This window comes from Nansenia antarctica (genome assembly GCF_963989245.1).
Source record: "Nansenia antarctica genome assembly, chromosome: 12".
In the NCBI taxonomy this organism is placed as follows: domain Eukaryota; kingdom Metazoa; phylum Chordata; class Actinopteri; order Argentiniformes; family Microstomatidae; genus Nansenia; species Nansenia antarctica.
In genome coordinates this window covers 16,177,436-16,200,193 of record NC_137682.1, presented here as the reverse complement: position 1 = coordinate 16,200,193, position 22,758 = coordinate 16,177,436, and the positions used below count along the sequence as shown (strand labels likewise).

The 22,758-nt window shown below is 42.2% G+C and overlaps 2 protein-coding genes across 5 annotated transcripts in view; both read right to left on the bottom strand.

Annotated features, from left to right (window-relative positions):
- Positions 1 to 22,758, bottom strand: part of LOC308168425 (uncharacterized protein) — a 218,669-nt gene extending 195,911 nt beyond the window's left edge. For 3 of the 4 annotated variants that reach the window (XR_013937731.1, XM_080543006.1, XM_080543007.1), the window contains exons 1-4: positions 22,646 to 22,758; positions 19,520 to 19,558; positions 19,203 to 19,238; positions 17,178 to 17,213 (exon numbers count right to left, since the gene is read on the bottom strand). Coding sequence is in view for 3 of the 4 variants with exons in the window: in XM_080543006.1 (XP_080399132.1) it covers positions 17,178 to 17,213; positions 19,203 to 19,238; positions 19,520 to 19,558; positions 22,646 to 22,703 (169 nt within the window). In the remaining variant the exon portion in view is untranslated. The remainder of the gene's footprint in view (positions 1 to 17,177; positions 17,214 to 19,202; positions 19,239 to 19,519; positions 19,559 to 22,645) is intronic. The other variant, XM_080543009.1, reaches the window with a different exon arrangement.
- On the bottom strand, positions 99 to 15,941 carry LOC308168490 (protein phosphatase 3 catalytic subunit alpha-like; the record flags this gene model as incomplete). Its single annotated transcript, XM_080543090.1, has 9 exons — positions 15,879 to 15,941; positions 15,441 to 15,533; positions 15,291 to 15,338; positions 13,379 to 13,423; positions 12,623 to 12,658; positions 11,221 to 11,292; positions 6,915 to 6,999; positions 6,364 to 6,461; positions 99 to 358 (listed from the first exon to the last, which is right to left on the bottom strand). The coding sequence occupies exons 6-9, from the start codon at positions 11,282 to 11,284 to the stop codon at positions 99 to 101; spliced, it is 507 nt and encodes a 168-aa protein (XP_080399216.1). The 5' UTR covers positions 11,285 to 11,292; positions 12,623 to 12,658; positions 13,379 to 13,423; positions 15,291 to 15,338; positions 15,441 to 15,533; positions 15,879 to 15,941.

Here is a 22,758-nt window from a genome sequence, read left to right as displayed (position 1 = left end):
CCCTGCCCCCTCTCTGCCGTGGCATGCTGCGATGAGGAGGAGGGTGGCATGCTCCACCCTATCTGCCACCCGCCCGCCGCGATGGAGCGTGGTGCCCTTCACTGGATGTTGCTGCCACTGCTGCTGCCACTGCTGGCCTTGCCGTCCGTGCCATTGGTCTCTGAGGGCAGGGCCTTGTTGGTCTCCGAGGGCAGTCCCTTGTTGGTCTCCGGCGAGGACAGGGCCTTGTTGAGGGAGTTGAGGCTGGCGTCCGAGGGCAGCCCGTCCCGCCGCGGGGGCATCCGCTCGTTGATGCGGTCCAGGCCCTTGGCCTCTGCGAAGCTGGTGATTTTGTGCTGGGGCGAGAAGCCCTTGATGGCTGGAGTGTGGAGAGGGTAATGGATGAGAGGAAAAGGGAGGGGGGGGGGGAAACAGAGGGTAATTTAGAAGAGAGAGGTACAGAAGGCTCAAATATGAGGTTACTCATTTCTGGTTCTCACATACCCACCAACACCCACATACGCACACACACACACACACACACACACGCACAGACCCACACACACACACATACACACACACACACACACACACACAGACACAGATACACACACACGCACGCACGCACACACGCACACACACACACACACACACACACACACACACACACGTGTTGTCATTGGTTTTGTTCAATGTCAAGAAATCATTGTGACAGGAATCAAATGGTGAGTTGCTGATAATACAATGACAATATACAACAGATGGAAACTTCTGTTGCTGAAGTGATTGGCTGAATTAATCATTCCATTGGATGGAAAAGTCACTTGGTACAGTTTCTCCTGGCCCAAGGTAAGGAACCATCTGACTTTAAGTTGTTAAATAGTGAACTATCCCTTTATAATTCTAAATTCCCTATAATGCTTTTGTTCTTATCAAACATTGTTACAAACAGCATCTTAGATATGAACAGTATCATACGTAGATCATTATACCCTTTACAGGCTAAGGAGTACTATAATGCACTGAAAGTTGAGCAATAAAAAAGTCACAACACAATACCAACACCAAATACCATAGTATCAAAATATATGATATCTCTATTGACAAAGGGATGACATAATCCTACTATCCTATGTTTGTGGGGGGGAATCCCTGGTGCTGGGGGTAGGTTTTCATTGTGCCATTGCCGTTCAATCAAAGACAGACATCTCCATAGAAAATACTAAGTGATATATCAGGTTACGTAAGGCATATTTTAAAAAGCACACAATACATATATATAAATTACGTTGTCACTTAGTTTGTGCCATCAAAACCAAAACAAGGCAAAACTAATTCGATAAAAACTATAATGATGTTGCAACTGATGCTCGAACAATAGACTACAACCTGAGGACTGATCCATATCACTCAAAGGCACAAGTTAAAATGGAAGACCCCAAGGACCAGGCCTCCCCTCCACTGTACTACACAAACGAAACAAAGGACCAGGAAACATGGTAAAAGAGAAAAAAATAAGAATGTAAATTAGAGTGGAGCTCACTGAAACACACGGTACCACAAATAGGAGAGCTGGCACAGTGAGACAGAGCTCACGTAGAGAGACACTACAGAGCTACAGTACGGTACTTGGTGCTAACCACTTGTTAAGCCTGCTTGGAACATGCAGCAAATCACAAGGGGATTTGAGGTTATAGTTGAGGTTATTGTAAGGGACAGCTACATTTTCAGGAGATCCGTATCTGGATCGAGGAGCCATTTTGGAAGACAAATTTGGGGGTGGAGGGAGGGCGGTGGAGAGGGGGCGGACGGGGCTTGTAGTTGTGTTGCTGCATAGCACAGGTCAGACACAGGTTATTAGCAGCTCACAAAGAGAACACGACACAGCAGGGCCACAGAGGAACCACATGGGAAAAGAAGCAAAGAGTCTCAACACTAACGCACACCATCCTTTAGGGGGCGCTCAAGAGGAATTACGGAACAATTCCAACGTAAATAGCAGCTGGCCAACCGCTATTTACTACACAGTTGAGGTTGTTCTTGCGGTGTGGCTTTGTTTGCCGTTTTCTTTTTGGAGAAGATCAAATTGGCTTTTGGAGGCCTTCGTTGGAGACCCATGAGCAATTTTGTTCTGATTGTGTCTATCAAATGTATACTGTGCAAAAACAAAGCATAACTGTATCAGTTGTTTTAAAGGGGAACAAACCAGTGAGTCTTTCATAGCAGGATTGCATTTGGGTGCGTGAGTGCAGGGTAAAGACCCAGGTGCGCCACGACATTCTAGGCTGATACTAAATGGCATTTTCTTGACAGAAAACCCAACAGAAACAGTTTGACAAAACTATGATAAGACTACCACAGAATGTCTTGAGAAAAATCCCAAAAAACATTTACAAGCACAGAATGAACATTCAAAGTTCAAAGGGCAATAAAGCACTGCTCTACTCATTTAGCTATATTGGCAATATTATAAAATATTCTTCTCTAGTGAAATCGCTGTTACCAATAAATATCTGTTTTACAGTGGAACGTCAGCTAACAAATAAAACCTGGCAAAAATAAAAGATAGATTGTTCAATTTGATGATTTTTAGCACTTACTGGAAGTTACGCCCCTATACTTTCTTTTATTTATTTTTTGTTTCTTTTTATTATTACTACTCGATCTTTTCAGTTTGTAAAGCATCTTTGAGTGTCTAGAAAAGCGCTATATAAGTCGAATGTATTATTATTATTATTATAAAAATGTACGTCAACCTTAAGAGAAATATGTGTTCATGCTTGTCAATGTCATCATACTGTAGTGAACAGCGTCTTCTGTGTCTGTGGGGTTTTATTGACACAGCAGGACGTAGGATTCAGATCTACATGAAGTCCTGGGGATAGGGGCTGGGGTTGTTCATCTGGACAGGGCCGCTGTATCGGCCATGCAGACTGAGGTTCAAGCCCTGTGAGAGGGCAAAGAGGCTGCTTTATGTATTTCAGCTGGTGAAAAGAAATGCACTTTGCTTTAACAAAACCATACTGGTTGGATATATGTATATCACTTTGCTATGAAGTTTGTTCCCCACTGAAACAAGCGTGGCTTTTCTGCATATTTTTTTTTCCCCTCTGACTATTTTTCCTTTTCTTGGGTTAATAATTATTCCACAATTTGTTAGCCCAAACACCCAACACACTCTAGACAAGCTACGGCAAGATGGATGAACCCAGCGGAACCCCTGTCTATTGCGGAGAAGCAACAGAAAAGGGCAGCGGGCCTATTTACCTTCGTCAGCCTCAATAGCCTCAATAGTAGCTGAAGAGAAGAAGAGGGGGGTTGCAAAACGAATGAGAGAAGTGAGCAGAGGAATTCATTTTTGTCCCAGGAACAAGTCAATGAGCAGCAAAAGAGAGCCAGTGCAGACAACAAAGTTACACTCTCCATGTTCTTACACAGGACACACATGGATGTTAGCAGAGAAGGGAAGGAGGACAAAGCGTGGTGTTAAAACAGACAAAGACGGGGCAGGAAACCAAAAAAGGGTACAGAATGGAGCCAGTTAAATACCCGGTTGTGCACAAATGCGTGGAGCTGTGGTATTTTAGGCTTTGTGAAAACTGTACAGACAAAATGGTCCTGTGAGGTCTAAAAGACACCTGTGTTTGACAAGGGGACAAGGCTACGGAAACCAGACGCCTGGTGGGGTGACAGGTAGGACTGGAGAGGATACTTATCGACAGGCCAACGTAAACGGCAGGGGGGTCTCTCTAATGTATCGTCAACAAATGATACACTTGGAGAAGGAGAGCAACGAAACAGGAGGAGGGGTGCTATAAAGGATTCGGGGAGAACAGGTAGAGGCGTGGGTGAAACAGAGAAGACTCTGCCGCATTGAACAACTATACGATGAAAGAAAGAAAAATAAATAAAAACATGAGGCATATTTCCTTGGAAACATACTATCTGGAAGTGCAGAACACAAGTCTTTTGACGTGAGCCGTCAAAAGAGCAGATGTACCATTGAAAATGGTTTGATAATAACAGTTAGATACTTACCGTAGCCTCCTGTTCTATGGCAATATTGATCATTTACACATTTATCCAGGAATACAGAAATGTGCTATATTTAGTCATGTGCACACACAAGACAAAAAAGGGGGTACGAGTGGACAGCAACAAATACTTAACAGCTACGTAGCTCTAGACTTGAAAACTCATCTTTGCTATAGAGAGACAGGAAATGATATATACAAGAGCGACAGACACACACAGTAAAGCTGAGGAGGTCCAAAAGAAACCAGTGGTTGATGGATCGTACAACATTACGGTAGAAGCACATGTGTGTCTGCCTAGACCGAGGGGCCTATGGCGCGCTGTGATTCTACCAATGCTGTGACAGGAATCCATTTAACGTCACTCTGCCTCCTTCATGGCTCTTCTCTAGCTGCCTCTCCAAAATGGTGGCCTTGAGGAAGGTGATGGCTTGGCCAATTTCTATATTACCACATGATTGCCCCTCTATGGTGTCATCGCACTGTGTGTATGTGCGCATGTTTGTGTGTGTGTGTGTGTGTGTGTGTGTGTGTGTGTGTGTGTGTGTGTGTGTGTGTGTGCGTGTGATTAAGATTCCTGTTTAGAGGGTAAGAATTTCTGTGGTCAACTTCAGGAACAGGAAGTGCATCATCGAAGGTGTAAACAAATACTCGACTGGTTCTTATCCAGTAGGCTATGTGCCTTGACAGAGACCAGAAACAGGAGGCAAAAAATAAATCAAGACAGCCAAAGAGAGGAGAGTGAAGTTGTTTGGATTTCTGCCTTGTTTTGTGGATGGCAAGGTAGATAACAGTTATCTCCTTTCATACACAGTTAATGTCAATTCCAATTCATCCTTTGAATAATGGTTGATCCCTAGCCACCCCTCGCATCTGGTAGAAATCCACAATTCTTTCAGTCTTATTTTTTCTTTTTTAAATCAAAATCCAGACTTTTTTAGAAACAAAATCTCAGAATGTTGTAAATTCTGTGAGTGAATTCAATTGACCTCTTCATATTTGGATGGGAATTCCTTCCCTGTGGTAAGGCTACTATGTGACATAAAGGAGATCGTCAAACTTGTTTCGGGAGTATTTGGAATTCAACATGGGAGGGTGAATTCTACATTTGTCTCACAAAAACACTTCTGACAGAATACTTGCACAACAGATTATACCTGCGGTCTCTAGGGAGAGAGGAGAAAGAAGAAGACACAGACAACATTTGAGATAACCAGTAGATTGCAGAGAGAAAGATTGAGAGAGGGATAAGGAAAGCAAGGAGGGAGAGGTATTAGAAAAAAGACAAAGGTAAGTACATTTTACATTTTCTTTTTGGGACAGTATTATGTACGTAGTAACCAACAACAGGAAGAGGGTGACACTTTTCTGCAAGTAACTACAGATTTCACATTTAATTACACAAATTACCACAGTTACCCTGGTAAAAGGCCCACTGTCATAATGAAGCATGGCCAATAAGGATTCTCTTATGATATCAAATTTGATCATGTATTAATTAGAAGAAGTAAGTAAGGACCATAACCAAGAGAAGAAAAAAGAAAGAAAAGAAAGGTATGGCATGTAGCCTTTGAGGTGGTGGTATTTCTAAAATAGGGTTGCATATAAGTTTAGTTGAAGGCGAGTGAACTTGGGGGCCTGAAGGGGTGTGTGAGGGGGGTGTGAGAGGGTCTAGAGTGTGAGGGGGGTGTGAGAGGGTCTAGAGTGTGAGGGGGGTGTGAGAGGGTCCAGAGTGTGAGGGGGGTGTGAGAGGGTCTAGAGTGTGAGGGGTGTGTGAGAGGGGGGTGAGAGGGTCTAGAGTGTGAGGGGTGTGTGAGAGGGTCTAGAGTGTGAGGGGGGTGTGAGAGGGTCTAGAGTGTGAGGGGGGTGTGAGAGGGTCTAGAGTGTGAGGGGGGTGTGAGGGGGGTGTGAGAGGGTCCAGAGTGTGAGGGAGGTGTGAGGGGTGTGTGAGAGGGTCTAGAGTGTGAGGGGGGTGTGAGAGGGTCTAGAGTGTGAGGGGGGTGTGAGGGGGTCTAGTGTGTGAGAGGGGGGTGAGAGGGTCTAGAGTGTGAGGGGTGTGTGAGAGGGTCTAGAGTGTGAGGGAGGTGTGAGAGGGTCTAGAGTGTGAGGGAGGTGTGAGAGGGTCTAGTGTGTGAGGGGGTCTAGAGTGTGAGGGGGGTGTGAGAGGGTCTAGAGTGTGAGAGGGTCTAGAGTGTGAGGGGGGTGTGAGAGGGTCTAGAGTGTGAGGGGGGTGTGAGAGGGTCTAGAGTGTGAGGGGGGTGTGAGAGGGTCTAGAGTGTGAGGGGGGTGTGAGAGGGTCTAGAGTGTGAGGGGGGTGTGAGAGGGTCTAGAGTGTGAGGGGGAGGCTTACCATTCTGGAGTTTCTCCTTCCCTCCAGACAGCACTCCGCTGGGCAGCATGCCGGTGGGGGTCAGCCCCTTCAGGGTCAACACACTCTCACTCTCCTCTCTGCAGGACCGAAACACACCAGGGGAGGGAATTCATATGGACTGAGAAATTGAAGAGTTTATTTATGCGTTCATCTATTTATCATCATCAATATGTTTTTTTTTTTATCATGACACACACCCTAAAGAAAGCTCAAAACATCATTAAAGACACCAGTCACCCTGCCTATGCACTATTCACACTCCTCCCATCCCGAAAAACGCTACAGAAGTATCAACTCACACACCACCCGCCTCAGAAATAGTTTCTTCCCACAGGCCGTTAGGTTGCTGAACAGCTGAACAAAGCACCTTGTACTGTATTGTTGCTTTGTTTGTATTGTGGACTATGTTTGTTGTGTGTGATACTACAGAGAGAGACGAGGCTGAAGAACTTCATTGTATTAATACATATGACAATAAACTTGAACTTGAACAATAGGTGTGTGGGATGAGGAGAGTCTGAAGGCCTTACCTGAGGACAGAGAACACTCTGGCCATCTTGCCAATGGCACGGATCTTGTTCCTGATAACCTCCTTGCGTGCCGAGGCAGTGGCACCTATAAGGGGTGATAAGGCAAATGCAGCCATGCACACGCACACACACACACACACACTCTTGTTATGGTCACCATAACAAACTATAACAATGTGTGTGTGTCTGTGTGTGTGTGTGTGTGTGTGTGTGTGAGAGAGGACACTGATAAGAAATAAATATTATCCTAAATATTTATGACAGGGTCTGGTGAAAAAGTCCCAAAGTAGCGCAAGGTCATTTTTCTGTTGTATGAATGTATGAATGTGCAGATTGTAAACTTTCAAATGATATGTCATACATTGAAATCTGAAAATATTTGAAGAAGAAGATGCTTATTTGAATGTTGGTACACCTCAAACCTAATACCGGAGAGAATTGCTCTGAATCAAAACAGACGTGTTTGCTACAATCGCGTTGGTAGCTAGCTAGCACCTAAGAAAGAAAATCGCTATGAACATCTAACTGCATGTTTAGCACATCACAGCATGCTGATAGAACACAATTACATAATTAGATGATCACACAGTCCTTACTTTTGAACTCATCTGAAAACGTAAGTTTGTTTACAAGCCATGTATCACTTACCCAGCAGCCTGAAGCAGGGCGGCACACAATACCAATTCACAAATTATAAGTATATTAATACTTAAAACTGTTGTTTGTTATATTGAGTGGGCTCTTCAACACTAATATGAAAGAAAATGGATATTTAAAAACGTTTTTTTTGGAAAAGAAGCTTTTTGGTCATTTGCGCGACTTGAGAATTGCCTACATGCGGAACTTTTCACCAGACCGTGTCACATTTGTCTAAAACTAAGTACACATACTATACATCAAACATCAAACAGAAAAAGTCCTAAGCAGTCTACATTGTAATCATTTTAGCAAATACTCTTATCAATGTTGTGAATCACATCAAAGTCAGATCATGTCATGGTACACCACTGCAGTTATTAAAGCTCAAAGTCAAAACCAAACCAATGCTTTCAATCTCACAGCATCTCACTGCAATTGCTGGTTATTTCTTAGCATTCAAAGGCATTCAGAAACAAAGTGAAGCCACGTTCGCTGCCTTAGCACCTGTGCCCTGTCTCGGCAGTCCCTGAGGCACTGATGGATAAAGTACCGGTAGTCCCTCTAGCATAACTGTGTCTTAATCAAACACATTGAAATGGTATAGATATTATAGTGCTTACTTATTGTTTTAAACTGCTTTGCTTTGCAGAGGCCTGAGCCTTGAAACAAGATTGTCTATACAACCAACAGTGTGAATACTGCCTATAGCTGTGATCTTACTGGCTGTTTCCCAGCTTGGAAAAGGAGAATGTATAGCTTGTCGGTGGGACATCCTGTGGTACAGGATGAAGTCGTGTTATAAGACCCCTTGGGAGCCAGCTTGGAAGATGTCAGGGAGTGGTTTACGGTATGATGGAAGAGATGGAAATGAGAGTGAGTGCTTGGGAATTTGTCAACCAAAGAATGGGTGTGCAGAGAGCAGTGAGAAGCTGTGTTCCAATACTTTCCACATGCATCCTTCCCGCCTTCCTTGAATGCCATTGATTGGCTGATCTTACCCGGATTGGATAGGATTGGATGACCTATTCGGTCTTGTCAGATCAGTAATTACTTCAAGGAAAAGAGGCAGGAAGGATGCATTTTTCTTTCTTCTTGAATAGGGCCAGGGAGTGGATTGTGGTTTTTTTTGGTCGGACCACTTGGGGCAGTACAGTTTTTCATATTTCAACTCATATGACATAGTCAATATGTCATATAGTCATAGACATATATAATCATAGATATGATTTCGACACATGATGTTTAACTTGTTAGCTGGCTAAGCTGATTTTCTTTTGCTGGGGCATTTTACACAGGCAAGAGACAATGCACATCAACAAAGGCACTCCAGTCCGACTGTCTACAAGGTGTAAAAGTATTCACAGAAACATTCCGTTGTTTCCATTGTAACTGTAAGCAGACTTGGGTACTTGCATTTACACTTGGGTACTTGCACGTACTTGCACTTACATTGTATTGTATTCCATTCAACATCTACTTATCTATATAATTGTATAATAATGAACGCTAAAAGCACCACAAAAGTATATATATATAATATATATACAGTATATTGCACACAACGGCAGAGCTGGTGTTTGTACCTTTCTTGGGGGCATATATTAGCTGTCCTTCTCAAGAACACCCCAGAAGAGAACAGAAAAGACAGAGAGATCAGTGGATGGCCGGAGAATGACAGAGGAAACAGATGAAGAGGAGGAGAGGGAAGAGGGGGAAAGATAAAAAAGCAAATGCAGAACCATGGAGCATACAGAAAACCAATGCCTTAAACAAAACTCTGAAAAACAGAAAAGAAAAGAGATACATTAGAGGCAACCAAGGGAGAGAAATAATCACAGAATGAGAGAGAGAGAGACAGAGAGAGAGAGAGAGAGAGAGAGAGAGAGAGAGAGAGAGAGAGAGAGAGAGAGAGAGAGAGAGAGAGAGAGAGAGGGGGAGAGAATCAGAATCAGAAAGAGAGCAAAGAGTATGAATATAAATACAATGGATATTAAAGGCCCACACCAGTTTTGCTTCATGGCTTTTGGGGAAAAAAACCCCTCAAAGAACAGAAGCACAGCGTGGGGTCGTTAGTCATTCACAGAGCTAATTGGGAAGGTTATGCTGGGATATAATATCTAAAAGCAATTCCTAATTAAATGTGTCAAAAGGTTGCAAAAAAAAGCTGGCGAAGGGGGTTTGGAGGGCTATATTTGACTCTGGGCACTAACTTTACAAACAGGCTAGTCACATCACACTTGCAATGTCATCGGTTACGGCATGCATGAAATAGTTTTAGGAGGAGCTAAAAATTAGACTGTATCACCCACACATATTTTGTCCTAAATAACCATTTTCAGACATGAATCATCGTGCAATAAAATGATGCGGCACAAAAAACGTCAAAATGACTTGTGGGCCTTTAACATAACGCAGTAAGAGTGGGGTAAAGAAAAAAAGGAGCAAAGAAGAAAGAGAGGTATAAGAGAGAGTGAGTGAGTGAGTGAGTAAAAGACAAAGCAAAGAATATGAATATGAACACAATGGATATCAACCTGCTGCAGTGAACGGGTGGAGAAAAGAGAGCGAGGGACTAGTGACATTTGAGTGAGTAAGTAAGTGTAAGTACCCTGGGCTGGTGGCATGGCTATCTGTGATCTACCAGCGTGGGTCAGGCTTGGGTTCCTTTACTATGCCACATCCCCGCACCCTTAACCGCCTAGCCATCCTCCCACCCACTCGTCCGCCTGTTAAACAGGATGTGACCTCACCAGTCCTCCCCCCCTCACTGTCTAGGGTTACAGCGACACTGTATCTGGTCAGTAAATAGTAGTGTCTTGGTCAGTAAATGACAGAGGGTGGAGTATCTAAAGACCCGTCACTCTAGGGGTGTGTGCAGTTGAGGCCATCTACAACTACAACCATTACAAGGCCATGCATGAGACTATTACAACGAACCATAATGTTAAATTGGGAACTTATTGAATTGACAATAATAAATGAAATGCATGAGAGGTGCGATAGAATGAATCTTTGATCGTGAAGTATCGAATAGAAGGAACTTTGGTGTGTTCTCTTTCCACCCACGGCCAGACCCACTGCAGAATAGATTGGATTTTTGTAATGTGTACAACGTTGGACATACAGTATCTTTTCAATGTGCTGAATGCATACAGTAACTTTACCAGCATGTAAGGCATGAAATGGAGGTATCTGTCACACAGTGATTCAATGGAGACAGAAAGAGTGAGACTGGTGAATGATGATGCGAGTATGTACGTGTGTGTGTATGTGTGTGTGTGTGTGTGTGTGTGTGTCTGTTGACAAGTTGACGAGTTGACAAGTGCATGATGCATGTGTGTTAGCACTGAGCATCTAAAAGTGCCAGATCTGCTTGATGTTGTTGTTGTTGTTGTTGACCTGATTCATTGGTAGAGAGCACCCTCTGGTGGTGGGGTCTAGGCATCGCAGTGAGAAATTCAAGCCTCCTAATGAATAAAGTCCTCCTGCTCCCAACACTACTGTGGCAGCGTGAGAGGAGGTGGTCCCGGCCGACCACACACTCTCTGTGACCACACACTCTCTGTGACCACAGACTCTCTGTGACCACAGACTCTCTGTGACCACACACTCTCTCTGTGACCACAGACTCTCTGTGACCCCAGACTCTCTGTGACCACACACTCACCATCGATCTCCTCGTCAGTCGTCAGCTCGTCGTTGGAGCAGATGCTCAGCACATTCACCAGCATCTCAGTGACTGCAGAGAGAGAGAGAGAGAGAGAGAGAGAGAGAGAGAGAGAGAGAGAGAGGAGAGAGAGAGAGAGAGAGAGAGAGAGAGAGAGAGAGGGAGAGAGAGAGAGAGAGAGTGGGAGAGAGAGAGAGAGAGAGGGAGAGGGAGGGGAAGAGTGGGAGAGAGAGAGAGGGAGAGGGAGAGAGAGAGAGAGAGAGAGAGAGAGAGAGAGAGGGAGAGGGAGGGGAAGAGTGGGAGAGAGAGAGAGTCTTTTAACCAACTTGTCTTAAACCTAAGGTGTTTTCTAAAAGAAGAAAGAAAATATGAAATAGAGAGATGTAAACACATAAGAAAGTGTCAAAGACAATCCAGTCAAATTGAAAGTGTGTGTACGCCCCCCTCTGGTGGTCATGTTAAAGGTGGAACATAGATGTGTCACATTCTAATGCTTTGGTCCTCATATCGGGATCCGATGTAATCATCAGTCTTTGCTTTAAAAAAATGTGAATACATTTCCGCGTTGTTAAAAATCAATGACAAATCGCCAGTCAACTAACACAGCTTGTTTTGTGAGCCTGCTAACAATGTAGTAGTGTTATAGTTAACCAGATCTTATCCACCTCATTTTTCTGGTTTTCTGCTCGAAATGACATGCCCACAGTGAATATAGAATATCTCCACCATCACAAGGGCCTTCATAATGATCTTGTTATCAAATGAAAGCTAACACCGACCAATGAATGAATGAATGAATGAATGAATGAATGAATGAATGAATGAATGAATGAATGAATGGTCTTTATTGTCATTGCTACAGTACAGGTACCAAACAACGACATTTAGGAGGGGTGGCTCCCCTGGTGTTAGGAAAAAAAAAAAAAAAAGAGTGCATGGAAATTCGGCGTTGAAACCGGACATGACACATTCTCCAGTTGGAGAAAACTGGATGTGACTTAGGCCGTGTTTACCGTCTCGGGAAAAAAATTGTGGCATCATATAGCATGCAAAGTTGTGAAAAAAATGTGATATCGATGAAGAGAATTGATCGAGGTAAGCTCTTTATATCACTTCGGATCCACCTGTCGGTCCGTTGGCTCCTATCTAGGTAGCAGTGGGGATTACTCACCAAATCCATTGCATTGCAGTATTTTGGCTTGACTAGCGAGTTTGTGTTGTGATTCCCAACAACATTGAAACCTAGTTCCGTGTTTCAAAAGAAAAGTCTGAACATTTTGATTGGTTGCCGATGTGAGGGCCAAAGCACTAGAACGTGTCACATAATGGTATAGAGGTCAACATGTCATGTTATAAATAGAACATACAATTTAGAGGTCAAAATGTCCATACACAACATTACCGGAGTTAGCAGTTTTCTTCTCCTCTGACTTGGGACCTGAATATGAGAGAATATCCAAATTTGTGATTGTTGTTTTTACGTCTCTCTCAATTACAAGGGTTCATGTTGATGACTTCTACTGTATACAGTGGGGGAAATAAGTATTTCACCCCCTGCTGATTTTGTGTTTACCCGCTTACAAAGAAATGAACAGTCTATAATTTTAATGGTAGGTTCATTTTAACAGTGAGAGACAGAATATAAAACAATTCCCAGAAAATCCCATTATATGAATTTTGAAAAATTATTTGTGTTTTATGGAGTAAAATAAGTATTTCACCCGCTAGCAAAACATGACTCGGTGGAGAAACCCCCCAGACTGAGGGAGATTGATGGTCAATTCGTGTTTCTTCCATTTTCTAATAATTGCACCAACAGTATTCTCCTTCTCACCAAGATGACGTGTTCAAAAACAAGGACTGTGATCTAAATATGTGTAGTTATGTGTTTTTAGCATGTTGATGTTTTATCAGCATGTTGCAATGAGCTAAACATGCAGTTAGATGTTCGTAGCGATGTTCCTTTTTAGCGCTAGTCTACTAGCAGCTGTTTTGTATATGTTTTGCATAAGCATATCTTCTTCAACTATTAATCTGTACTTTCATAATATGGAAAAAACAGAAAAATGACATTGCCCTACTTGAGGACTTTTTTTTACCAGACCCTGTCACATGTGGCTGTACTGTATAAAGAAGGTAACAGGAACAGAGGACTTACCAGCACCTTGGTTAGAAGTTATACTCTCCTCCTTGTCTGTATGGCCTGGAAACATTGTCATGTTCATTATGTCATTTATCTCATTCATACTTATTAGCACAATTATCAAATACAACAAGATGGGTGATAGTAATACATATAATTTTCTGGTTTAAACCACTGCATCTGAGTTATATGTTGTTGATTTTCATACATCCTTTGGGTACAAAAGGACGGTGCAACGGTTGAAAAAAACTACCCAGTACATCACCTACATATCCATTGCCCTTGTTCTGTACATATCATACTGCACATATCTTAACTGTACATATCTTCGACCCTTATCTGTATATATCACACTGTACATATATCTGTCCATACTTATGGCTTTTGCACTATGCTGCTGGCCCTGACGGCATTCTTGGCTGGCTGCCCCCAACAGTTCACCTACCACAAGAACAGATTAAGGGAGGACGCCATCTCCACAGCAATTCACTCCACCCTGACCCTCCTAGATACAAGCAACACCTACGCAAGGATGCTGTTCATTGACTTCAGTTTAGCATTCAACATCATCATCCCCTCCAAGCTGGTCACCAAACTCAGTGACCTTGGTATCAGCACCACCTCCCTCTGCAAGTGGACCCTAGACTTCCTAACCAACAGATCCCAGCTCGTCGAGTTGGACAACCACTCCTCTTTCAACCTGATCCTGAACACCGTTGTGAGCCCCCTCCTCTACTCCCTCTTCACCTACGACTGCATGCTGATGCATGGCTCTAGCTCCATCATCAAGTTCGCAGACCACTGTGGTAGGCCTGATAAGTAACAACGACGAGTCGGCCTACAGGGAGGAGGTCCAGCAACTGGTGGTGTGGTGTGCTGACAACAACCTGGCCCTCAACACCAGTAAGACCAAGGAGATCATTGTGAACTATGGGTTGCGTACACTCCCCCATCTACATCAATGAGATGGAGGTGGAGCGTGTCTCCAGCTTCAAGTTCCTGGGTGTCCAGTCTGTCCACATCTCTGAGGACCTCTCGGGGACCCTCAACTCTCCTCTTCCCTGGTCAAAAAGGCGTAGCAGCGCACATTGACATTTGCAGGCCGAGTGGGCGACACTATAGCCCTGTCCCAAAGAATCTGTGTTTGCCTGAGGAGATTGAAGAAAGCCCAGCTGTCTCCCAGGATTCTGACCAACTTCTACCGCTGCACCATTGAGAGCATCCTAATCAACTGCATCACAGTCTGCAACGGGTGGTGAAAACCGCCCAGTGCCTCATCGGCACCAAACTCCCTACCATCGAGTCCTTTTAGGCAGACTGATGTCGGCGTAGAGCGGTAAGCATCATCAAGGATACCTGGCACCCCAGACATGGTCTGTTAGATCGCCCCCTCAGGTCCCGTACCAGCAGGCTCCAGATCAGCTTCTTTCACAGAGTTGTCACTCTGATGAACAATCCCCCCCCCACACACTGTTGAACAAGCCCCCCACCATGAGGTACACTGACTCTTAGTAACCCCCCCCGGTCACTGTGGACAACCAATTTAGCCTTTGCACTACTGCTGTTTGCAAACACCCCTGGACAATGTGAACACTCAATTACCCTTTGCACTACTGCTGTTTGCAAATACTACCTTTGCACATATCATATTTTTGCACATTTGTACATACCTCTTTTTGATATAGCCTCTAATTTATACATCTGTATAAATCATACTGTACATAGCTACCTTAACTGAACATGCTACTGTACTTGCCATACTGTACCTATCATTTATCACTATCATGTTTTATATCCCTATTTGCACGTCTGGTTAGATGCTAAACTGCATTTTGTTGTCTGGTACTTGTACTCTGCAATGACAATAAAGTTGAATCTAATCTAATCTAATCTATAGTGTTACCACGGATTCAAATCATGTGCATACCTGTGAGGTCTGGTTTTAGTGTGGTGTTGAGGTTCCCTGGGAGTCCAGCTGAAAGAAAATGGTCAAATGTGAAGTCAGTGGAGAGTAAAACAATTTTGAATCTTATGTTATCAATTTCTAGTGACATTTGAAAACGTTGATGCTTCAGACCTTTAGTGTTTGTGTCAGTTTCAACGGAGGAGTCATTTTTCTGGGGACCAGTCTCAGGAGGAGACAATTTTGACTTCGTTGCATTCGTTTCAGCTGCAAAGGAGGACGCATGTACTGGTTTAGAGCAGTTGAAATACTGGAATGAAAGGGAATCTGATGTGATTGAATAGAGGGCAGCCATGCATCTATAGAGCTTGAGAACTATTGGTTATTCATCTGGGGCTTAATTTATAAAAAAAAGTACTTGAACATCATCTTTGATGCAAATGTAATGCTACAAATGAAGAGTAAAAACCTGAGGCTATCATATTGATACCCATTCTTGATCCCTACATCAATGAGCAGCATGAGCAGATTAACTTGTAAAAGAACAGTTCACAGAAAACATAATATAATTCAAGCATAAGACAGAGAAATTAGATTTAGATCTAGTCTTACCTCCTTCTGTCTTATTGATAGTTTCAGGTTGTTTTGTTGCGGGGACCACCAAGGTTCTATTTCCTACTACGTTGGTGTTGTTGTGTTTCTCAGTTGAAGTGGCAACTGTTGCGGAAGCAGCAGCTGGGGTCAGTTGGTCACCTGCCACTACAATGTTAAAGCAGACTCGGTGAGGGCCGAATTCAATCAAACCTGTATTGTGGTATTTACCGTAACTCTCTTTACCCATGTTAACATAAGGTCACAGGATGGTTTAAGGTACTGTAACTAGTGGGCAGTAGTTTGTAAACATGGATGTTAAATATTGCTTTTCTAAAGCAGGTTTAATTCAATCTTGTCTGAATTACTGTATCTTTACCCCCAAGAAGATCTGTTAAAATACACATAAACACAGAGCCACAGTCCAGTACATGAACTAGAAAAGCTTTCATATATATTTTCTAACTTACTGGTTTGGCTCACAGAGATGGTGGTGTTAGTCGTGATGGGAGCTATGGTGGCGTTGACTTGGTTGGCAGGACGTTCAGTAGGAGCTGTGATGACAGCTGTGATGACAGAAACCAAATCTATCTTTTGCAATGGTTGTTCTTGAGATAAATGAATAACTCCAGAATAATGTTACAATAATCAATGATATACCTTTATCTGCATCAGACCCTGCTACTTCTGATTGTGCTGTGAGACAAACAAAAGTAGGTTCAGATTCAGATTCAGATTCAGATAACGTTTATTGCCATTATGCTTGACACATATAGGAATTTGCTTTAGCGTTACAGTAGGTGCGTTTATGCTTTTTTTCACATGTATGAACAAATGAACAAAAACAAATGCAAAAAAAGGTAAGGTAAGGTAAGTTACATAACAAATAATTGTTTTGGTTTACAGTGGTGATGGTGGTGATGGTTGTTCTTGAGATAAATTAATAACTCTGGAATAATATTACAATAATCAATGATATACCTTTAACTGCATCAGACCCCGCTACTTCTGATTGCGCTGTGAGACAAACAAAAGTAGGTAAGTTACATAACAAATAATTGTTTTGGTCCACAGTGGTGATGGTGGTGGGAGTTATGTTGATGGTGGTGAACGTCGTGGTGGGAGCTATGGTGGATATATTGATATCTGAGTTGACTTGGTTGCCAGGACGTTCAGTAGAAGTGGGTGCTGTGATGACAGACACCAAAACTTTCAAAACAGCTGAATAGCTAACAGGGTAACAAAGTGTATCTTTTGCAATGGTTGTTCTTGAGATAAATGAATAATTCCTTAATGATGTTACAATAATCAATGATATACCTTTATCTGCATCAGATCCTGTTACTTCTGATTTCGCTGTGAGACAAACAAAAGTAGGTAAGTTACATAACAAAGAATTGTTTTGGTCCACGGTGGTGATGGTGGTGGGAGTTATGTTGATGGTGGTGACAGTCGTGGTGGATATATTGATATCTGAGTTGATTTGTTTGGCAGGACGTTCAGTAAGGCAAGGCAAGGCAAGTTTATTTGTATAGCACATTTCAGACAACAGGGGCAATTCAAAGTGCTTTACATACATTATTTAAAAATACAGCAAGAGAAACATAGTAAGAAAATAACAATTACAATGAATAAGAGCAAATATAGATATTAAGTAAATAGATAAAACATTTAATAAGACAATAGTTAATGGAAAAAAGACATTGATAGAAGTGTTTGTGTTTAATCATAACTGGTGCAAAACATGAGGGCTTTTAGCTTAGATTTAAATGTTTTAAGGGTTTGGGCCTGTTTGATTTCTTCAGGGAGTTTGTTCCAGGAGCATGCAGCAGCGTGACTGAAAGCTGCTGCACCCTGTTTTGTTTTTACTCTTGGAATTATTAGCTGATTAGTCTCAGCTGACCTTAGGGACCCTGCGGGAATATAGTGTGGGAGGAGATCTGATATGTATTTTGGTCCAAGACCATTTTGTGATTTGTATGTAATTAGGACGATTTTGAATTCAATTCTCAGAGAGACTGGTAGCCAGTGCAGATCTCAGGATTGGTGTAATATGTTCAAATTTCTTTATTTTTGTTAGGACCCTAGCAGCGGCGTTTTGGATGAGCTGCAATTTACGAACAGCTCCTTTAGATAGGCCTGTTAGTAGACCATTACAATAATCAAGTCTACTCGAAACAAATGCATGGATGAGTTTTTCAAGGTCTTGCTTGGACATGAAACCTCTCATTCTTGTTATGTTTTTCAGGTGATAGTAGGCTGATTTAGTTATCGAGTTTAAGTGGCTGTTGAAGTTTAGATCGGAGTCTAGAATTACACCAAGATTTCTGACCAGTTTTTTTGTTTGAAGAGAGAGAGAATCAAGTTTTGCACTGACTTTCGATCTTTTGTCAGGTGCACCGAATACAATTATCTCTGTTTTGTCCTTGTTTAGTTGGAGGAAGTTTTGTGTCATCCAGGCATTTATTTGCTCAATGCAATTACAGAGATTGTCAATGGGACTATAGTCGTTCGGTGAGAGGGCTATGTAGATTTGAGTGTCATCCGCATAGTTGTGGTAGGCAATTTTGTTCTTTTTTATGATGTGTCCCAATGGAAGCATTTAGAGATTGAATAGAAGGGGGCCAAGGATTGACCCTTGGGGAACCCCACATGTCATTTTAATTTGGTCAGATACAAAGATGCCAATGGAGACATAGTAGCTTCTGTCCTGTAGGTAGGATCTAAACCAGTTTAGGGCAGTGCCTGAAAGTCCTACCCAGGTTTTTAGTCTATCTATTAGAATGTCGTGGTCTACAGTGTCAAAGGCAGCACTAAGATCTAGTAGTATCAAAACTGAGATTGTTCCGGAGTCTGTGTTTACGCGAATGTCATTAAAGACCTTAATAAGGGCCGTTTCAGTGCTATGTAGGGGGCGAATGCCTGATTGAAAGTCATCAAAGAGATCATTTAGGGTCAAATAATTGCTAAGTTGTTCGTGAGCAACCATTTCAATAATTTTTCCTGAACAGGGAAGGTTTGATATGGGTCTGTAGTTGTTTAGTACAAATGGGTCTAGGCCATTCTTTTTTAGTAGAGGCTTAATATCTGCAGTTTTCAGGGCTTCAGGGAAGATTCCTGATGAAAGGGAAGTGTTAATTATTTGTATTAGTTCACCTGCCATGCAGCTAAATATGTTTTTCATGCCTGACACAGAAGAGCTAATGCCTTCAACTCAGATATAAGCGGGTGCTGCCATGACAGAAACCCAAACCTTCAAAACAGCTGAATAGCTTAACAGGGTAACAAAGTGTATATTTTGCAATGGATGTTGCAATAATAATGTTATAATAATCAATGATATACCTTTATCTGCATCAGACCCTGTTACTTCTGATTTCGCTGTGAGACAAACAAAAGTAGGTAAGTTACAGAACAAAGAATTGTTTTGGTCCACGGTGGTGATGGTGGTGGGAGTTATCTTGATGGTGGTGATAGTCGTGGTGGGAGCTATGGTGGATATAGTGATATCTGAGTTGACTTGGTTGGCAGGACGTTCAGTAGAAGTGGGTGCTCTGATGACAGACACCAAAACTTTCAAAACAGCTGAATAGCTAACAGGGTAACAAAGTGTATCTTTTGCAATGGATGTTCTTGAGATAAATGAATAATCCATGATATACCTTTATCTGCATCAGATTCTTCAGCTACTTCTGATTGCACTGTGAGACAAACAAAAGTAGGTAAGTTACATAACAAAGACCGTAATTATAATTAACTATTACCAACAATTATTATGTCGCTTTTAGATCATAATTAAATGTTAACGTCCCAGAGTTGAGTATCATATTATACCTCATCCCCAGAGAAATTGTAATTGTATTCATTACCACAATCATTGATATAGATTTATAAACTTGAACATTGAAACATTTTACATTCCAATCAGACATCTTAATCTAGGGTCAGAGCACTTAAAAGTGGTCACTTCATCACACATCAAAAGTCACCTTTGCTCTCTCTGGGTAAAACATATCCTCAAAATTGTCCCTTTTAGATCCAAGGGTCGGCTTGATATTTTGGTGATTCCTGTTTGGCACGGTTTGAAAGGCCAGGGGTCTGTCTGCCATGCATCTCTTTTAAAGTGTCAGATTGTGATGATTCACAATGAGAAGGCGGCCTGTCTCTGACACTGAGGTGGATATCCTTTGCTTGGGCCCAGAGACCCGTGAAAGGCTGCATCCTGTCCCAGCCAGAGTATTGTTGTCCCCTGGCCCCTACAGCCAAAGGGCCACACAGGGTTTCCTGTCTTCGCTCCAGTCGGAGACGGCTGCTGAGCTTCACACAACGTGTAACCCAAGACCAGACCCCTGCTTGAGCCACCGACCACAGCTGCATCTTGTCTTGTGAAAGCCTCCTCCTGATCGACAGTGAAAGCTGATTCATCTCCACCACTGTCCACAAATTTACCCCAAAGTGTAACCCCTGTCACAGTTGTCACTAAAGCAATCCAAATAGAGGACAATTGACAACGCTACTGCCCATATAAAATACATACATATGATTGACTGGTAACACATTTCATTTTTAGTCCATTCTCCATGATAAGAACAATCTTTTTTAGTCTAATCATCTTTTTCTGGCTTGTCCCTGCTGCCATGGTAAAATGTAAAATATTGTCTGCTGAAGATGAGAAGCAACTTTCCCTACAATCACACTTTTTCCTGCTTCCTATCTCCTTCACATTCTTCTGTGATATATCTAGTGGCAAAGTAATGTGCTGGAAAAACATGGCTTGGGTGTTTCCTTGAGATGTTTATGGTAGATTGGCGCTGGAAGCCAGATTTGTGGCCGATTGGTACATTTCTCTGTGAGGACAATGACGCTTCTCTGTGAGAGACGGAGTAGTTTGGTTCCCACTGCCTATCTGCAGCTCCAATCACCGGGCAGAGCGGAACAGTACTCTTGGATTCGTGCCCGGCCGCGCTCAAGCAAATGAAACAATCAACAGCCTCCCTCTTTTTCTTTTCCACCAGCCAAGAAGCCACATTAATTTGTTTGCCCTGACCCTGCAGGTCAATATTTTAATAATAATAATAATAATAATAAAAACAATATTTGTGATTTAGTCTTGGTAATAGATGTGGCCAGATGCATTATAATGTCTGAAAATAGGTTGCTCATAAAACCTGATATAAGTGATGTTAAGTCAATGACGATGCCAATAATTAAAATAGACATATTTTTTGTTTGTTTTTATCGCCAGTTTTCTGGTTTTCGTTTGCTTAGTTTTACTTCTCACACAGAGCTATGAATATAGACTATTTCAGGTGTTCAAAAACTTCAATTTCACAGCTTGAATTCTGAATATTAGCAATTGGAGTGTATGGCATAATTATGGAGAGTCCTACACACAAGCTTCCTGAGAAACAATGAGGTTAATGCACCCATTTTCCAGTTCCTAATAATGCATCTGCATAATGCATTATAATTGGCTTCATACATATAATGATTGTTATCATATTAGATATTTTGAGATGTCTAAACCTTGTTCACATTTCAAGGCACAATTGATTATGTATAATGCAATAATATAATATAATATAATATATGCAATTAAGAAATCCTGGTCACTGTTTTAGCTACACACTACACATAATATTCACTATGCGATTGAGAGCCCATCTACTCAACCTACTCAGTTCTCCTATAGGGAGACAAAATACAGCCTTTGATCAGCCTCAGACCCTATGTCTACCAAAGACAGGACAGTAGGCTACATGTGGTTCCCATCCCACACACACATAAAAATGATGCACTTATCTCATGCTAGGACAAACGGAAAAACACACTTAGACATGATGTCCCTGGAGCAATGTTCAAAGTGTAAGAGTGTCTCTTGGACTGACTCCCAGACACGCTGATCTGGATATCATGATAACTTTATGATTACAGTTGCCAGTCTGGATTCATGTTGTGCCGTAAGGCGTTTTGGTCCTCTTTTTTTGCACAAACACAAAAGCCCAATGAACATGGTATTTAAATACAACCGCTAAAACCACTACTTTACTAAGTTACTTAGGAATAATAATAAATAACAATAATACTTTTTATTTGTATGCCGCCTTTCAAAACACCCAAGGACACCTCACAGGGCAAAAGACACAGTAAAATACAGTTAAAAACAAAACAGAAAGAAAAGAAACAACAGAAAACAAAACAAAAGAACAACAGGAAGTGAAATACAAGGACACAGGGTACAGAATACCATGTATACATGTACCTCAGTCTAAAAAAGAGGTGCATGTTACTCAGGTATCTATATTGCCTAAGCATCTTGCGGTCTGCTCTTGGGCTGAACTTGCTAGGACGGCCTGACCTGGCCATGTTGGTAGTTGTTTTAAATGTCCTCAACTTGGAATTATTTTCCGGACAGTGGAATGGCTGATTTCTAATGGTTTAGAGATCTTTTACATCCCTCCCAGACTCATACGCATCTAAAACCATCTTTCTGATTCTGATTCCGATCTTTTCTTTTCTTTGATCTCGCCATGGTGATACCCCTCACTTCAGAGCTTTAAATAAGACAGGCTAATAAATGTTCTTATCCATCCAATAGTGGGTTACAGCCTTTCACACATACGCACACACACACACACACACACTGATTGAGTTCAGGTTTTTGGTATTTCTGGCTGATCCTTTGTCCATACCATACTGTATGCCGTCTCCTGCAGTCTCTCCTGCACTCATTTAACAGACTAATCTCTAATACTCTCGGATAATGAGGATTTGACGTATTTCTGTACCTGTAGTGAGGAGCAGGACGAAGGCGAGGAGGAGGAAGGCTATCCTGATAGTCTTCATGGTGTCTCAAAAAAGTGTTCCCCTCCAGGGCACAGTGAAGCGTCCTTCTGCAGAG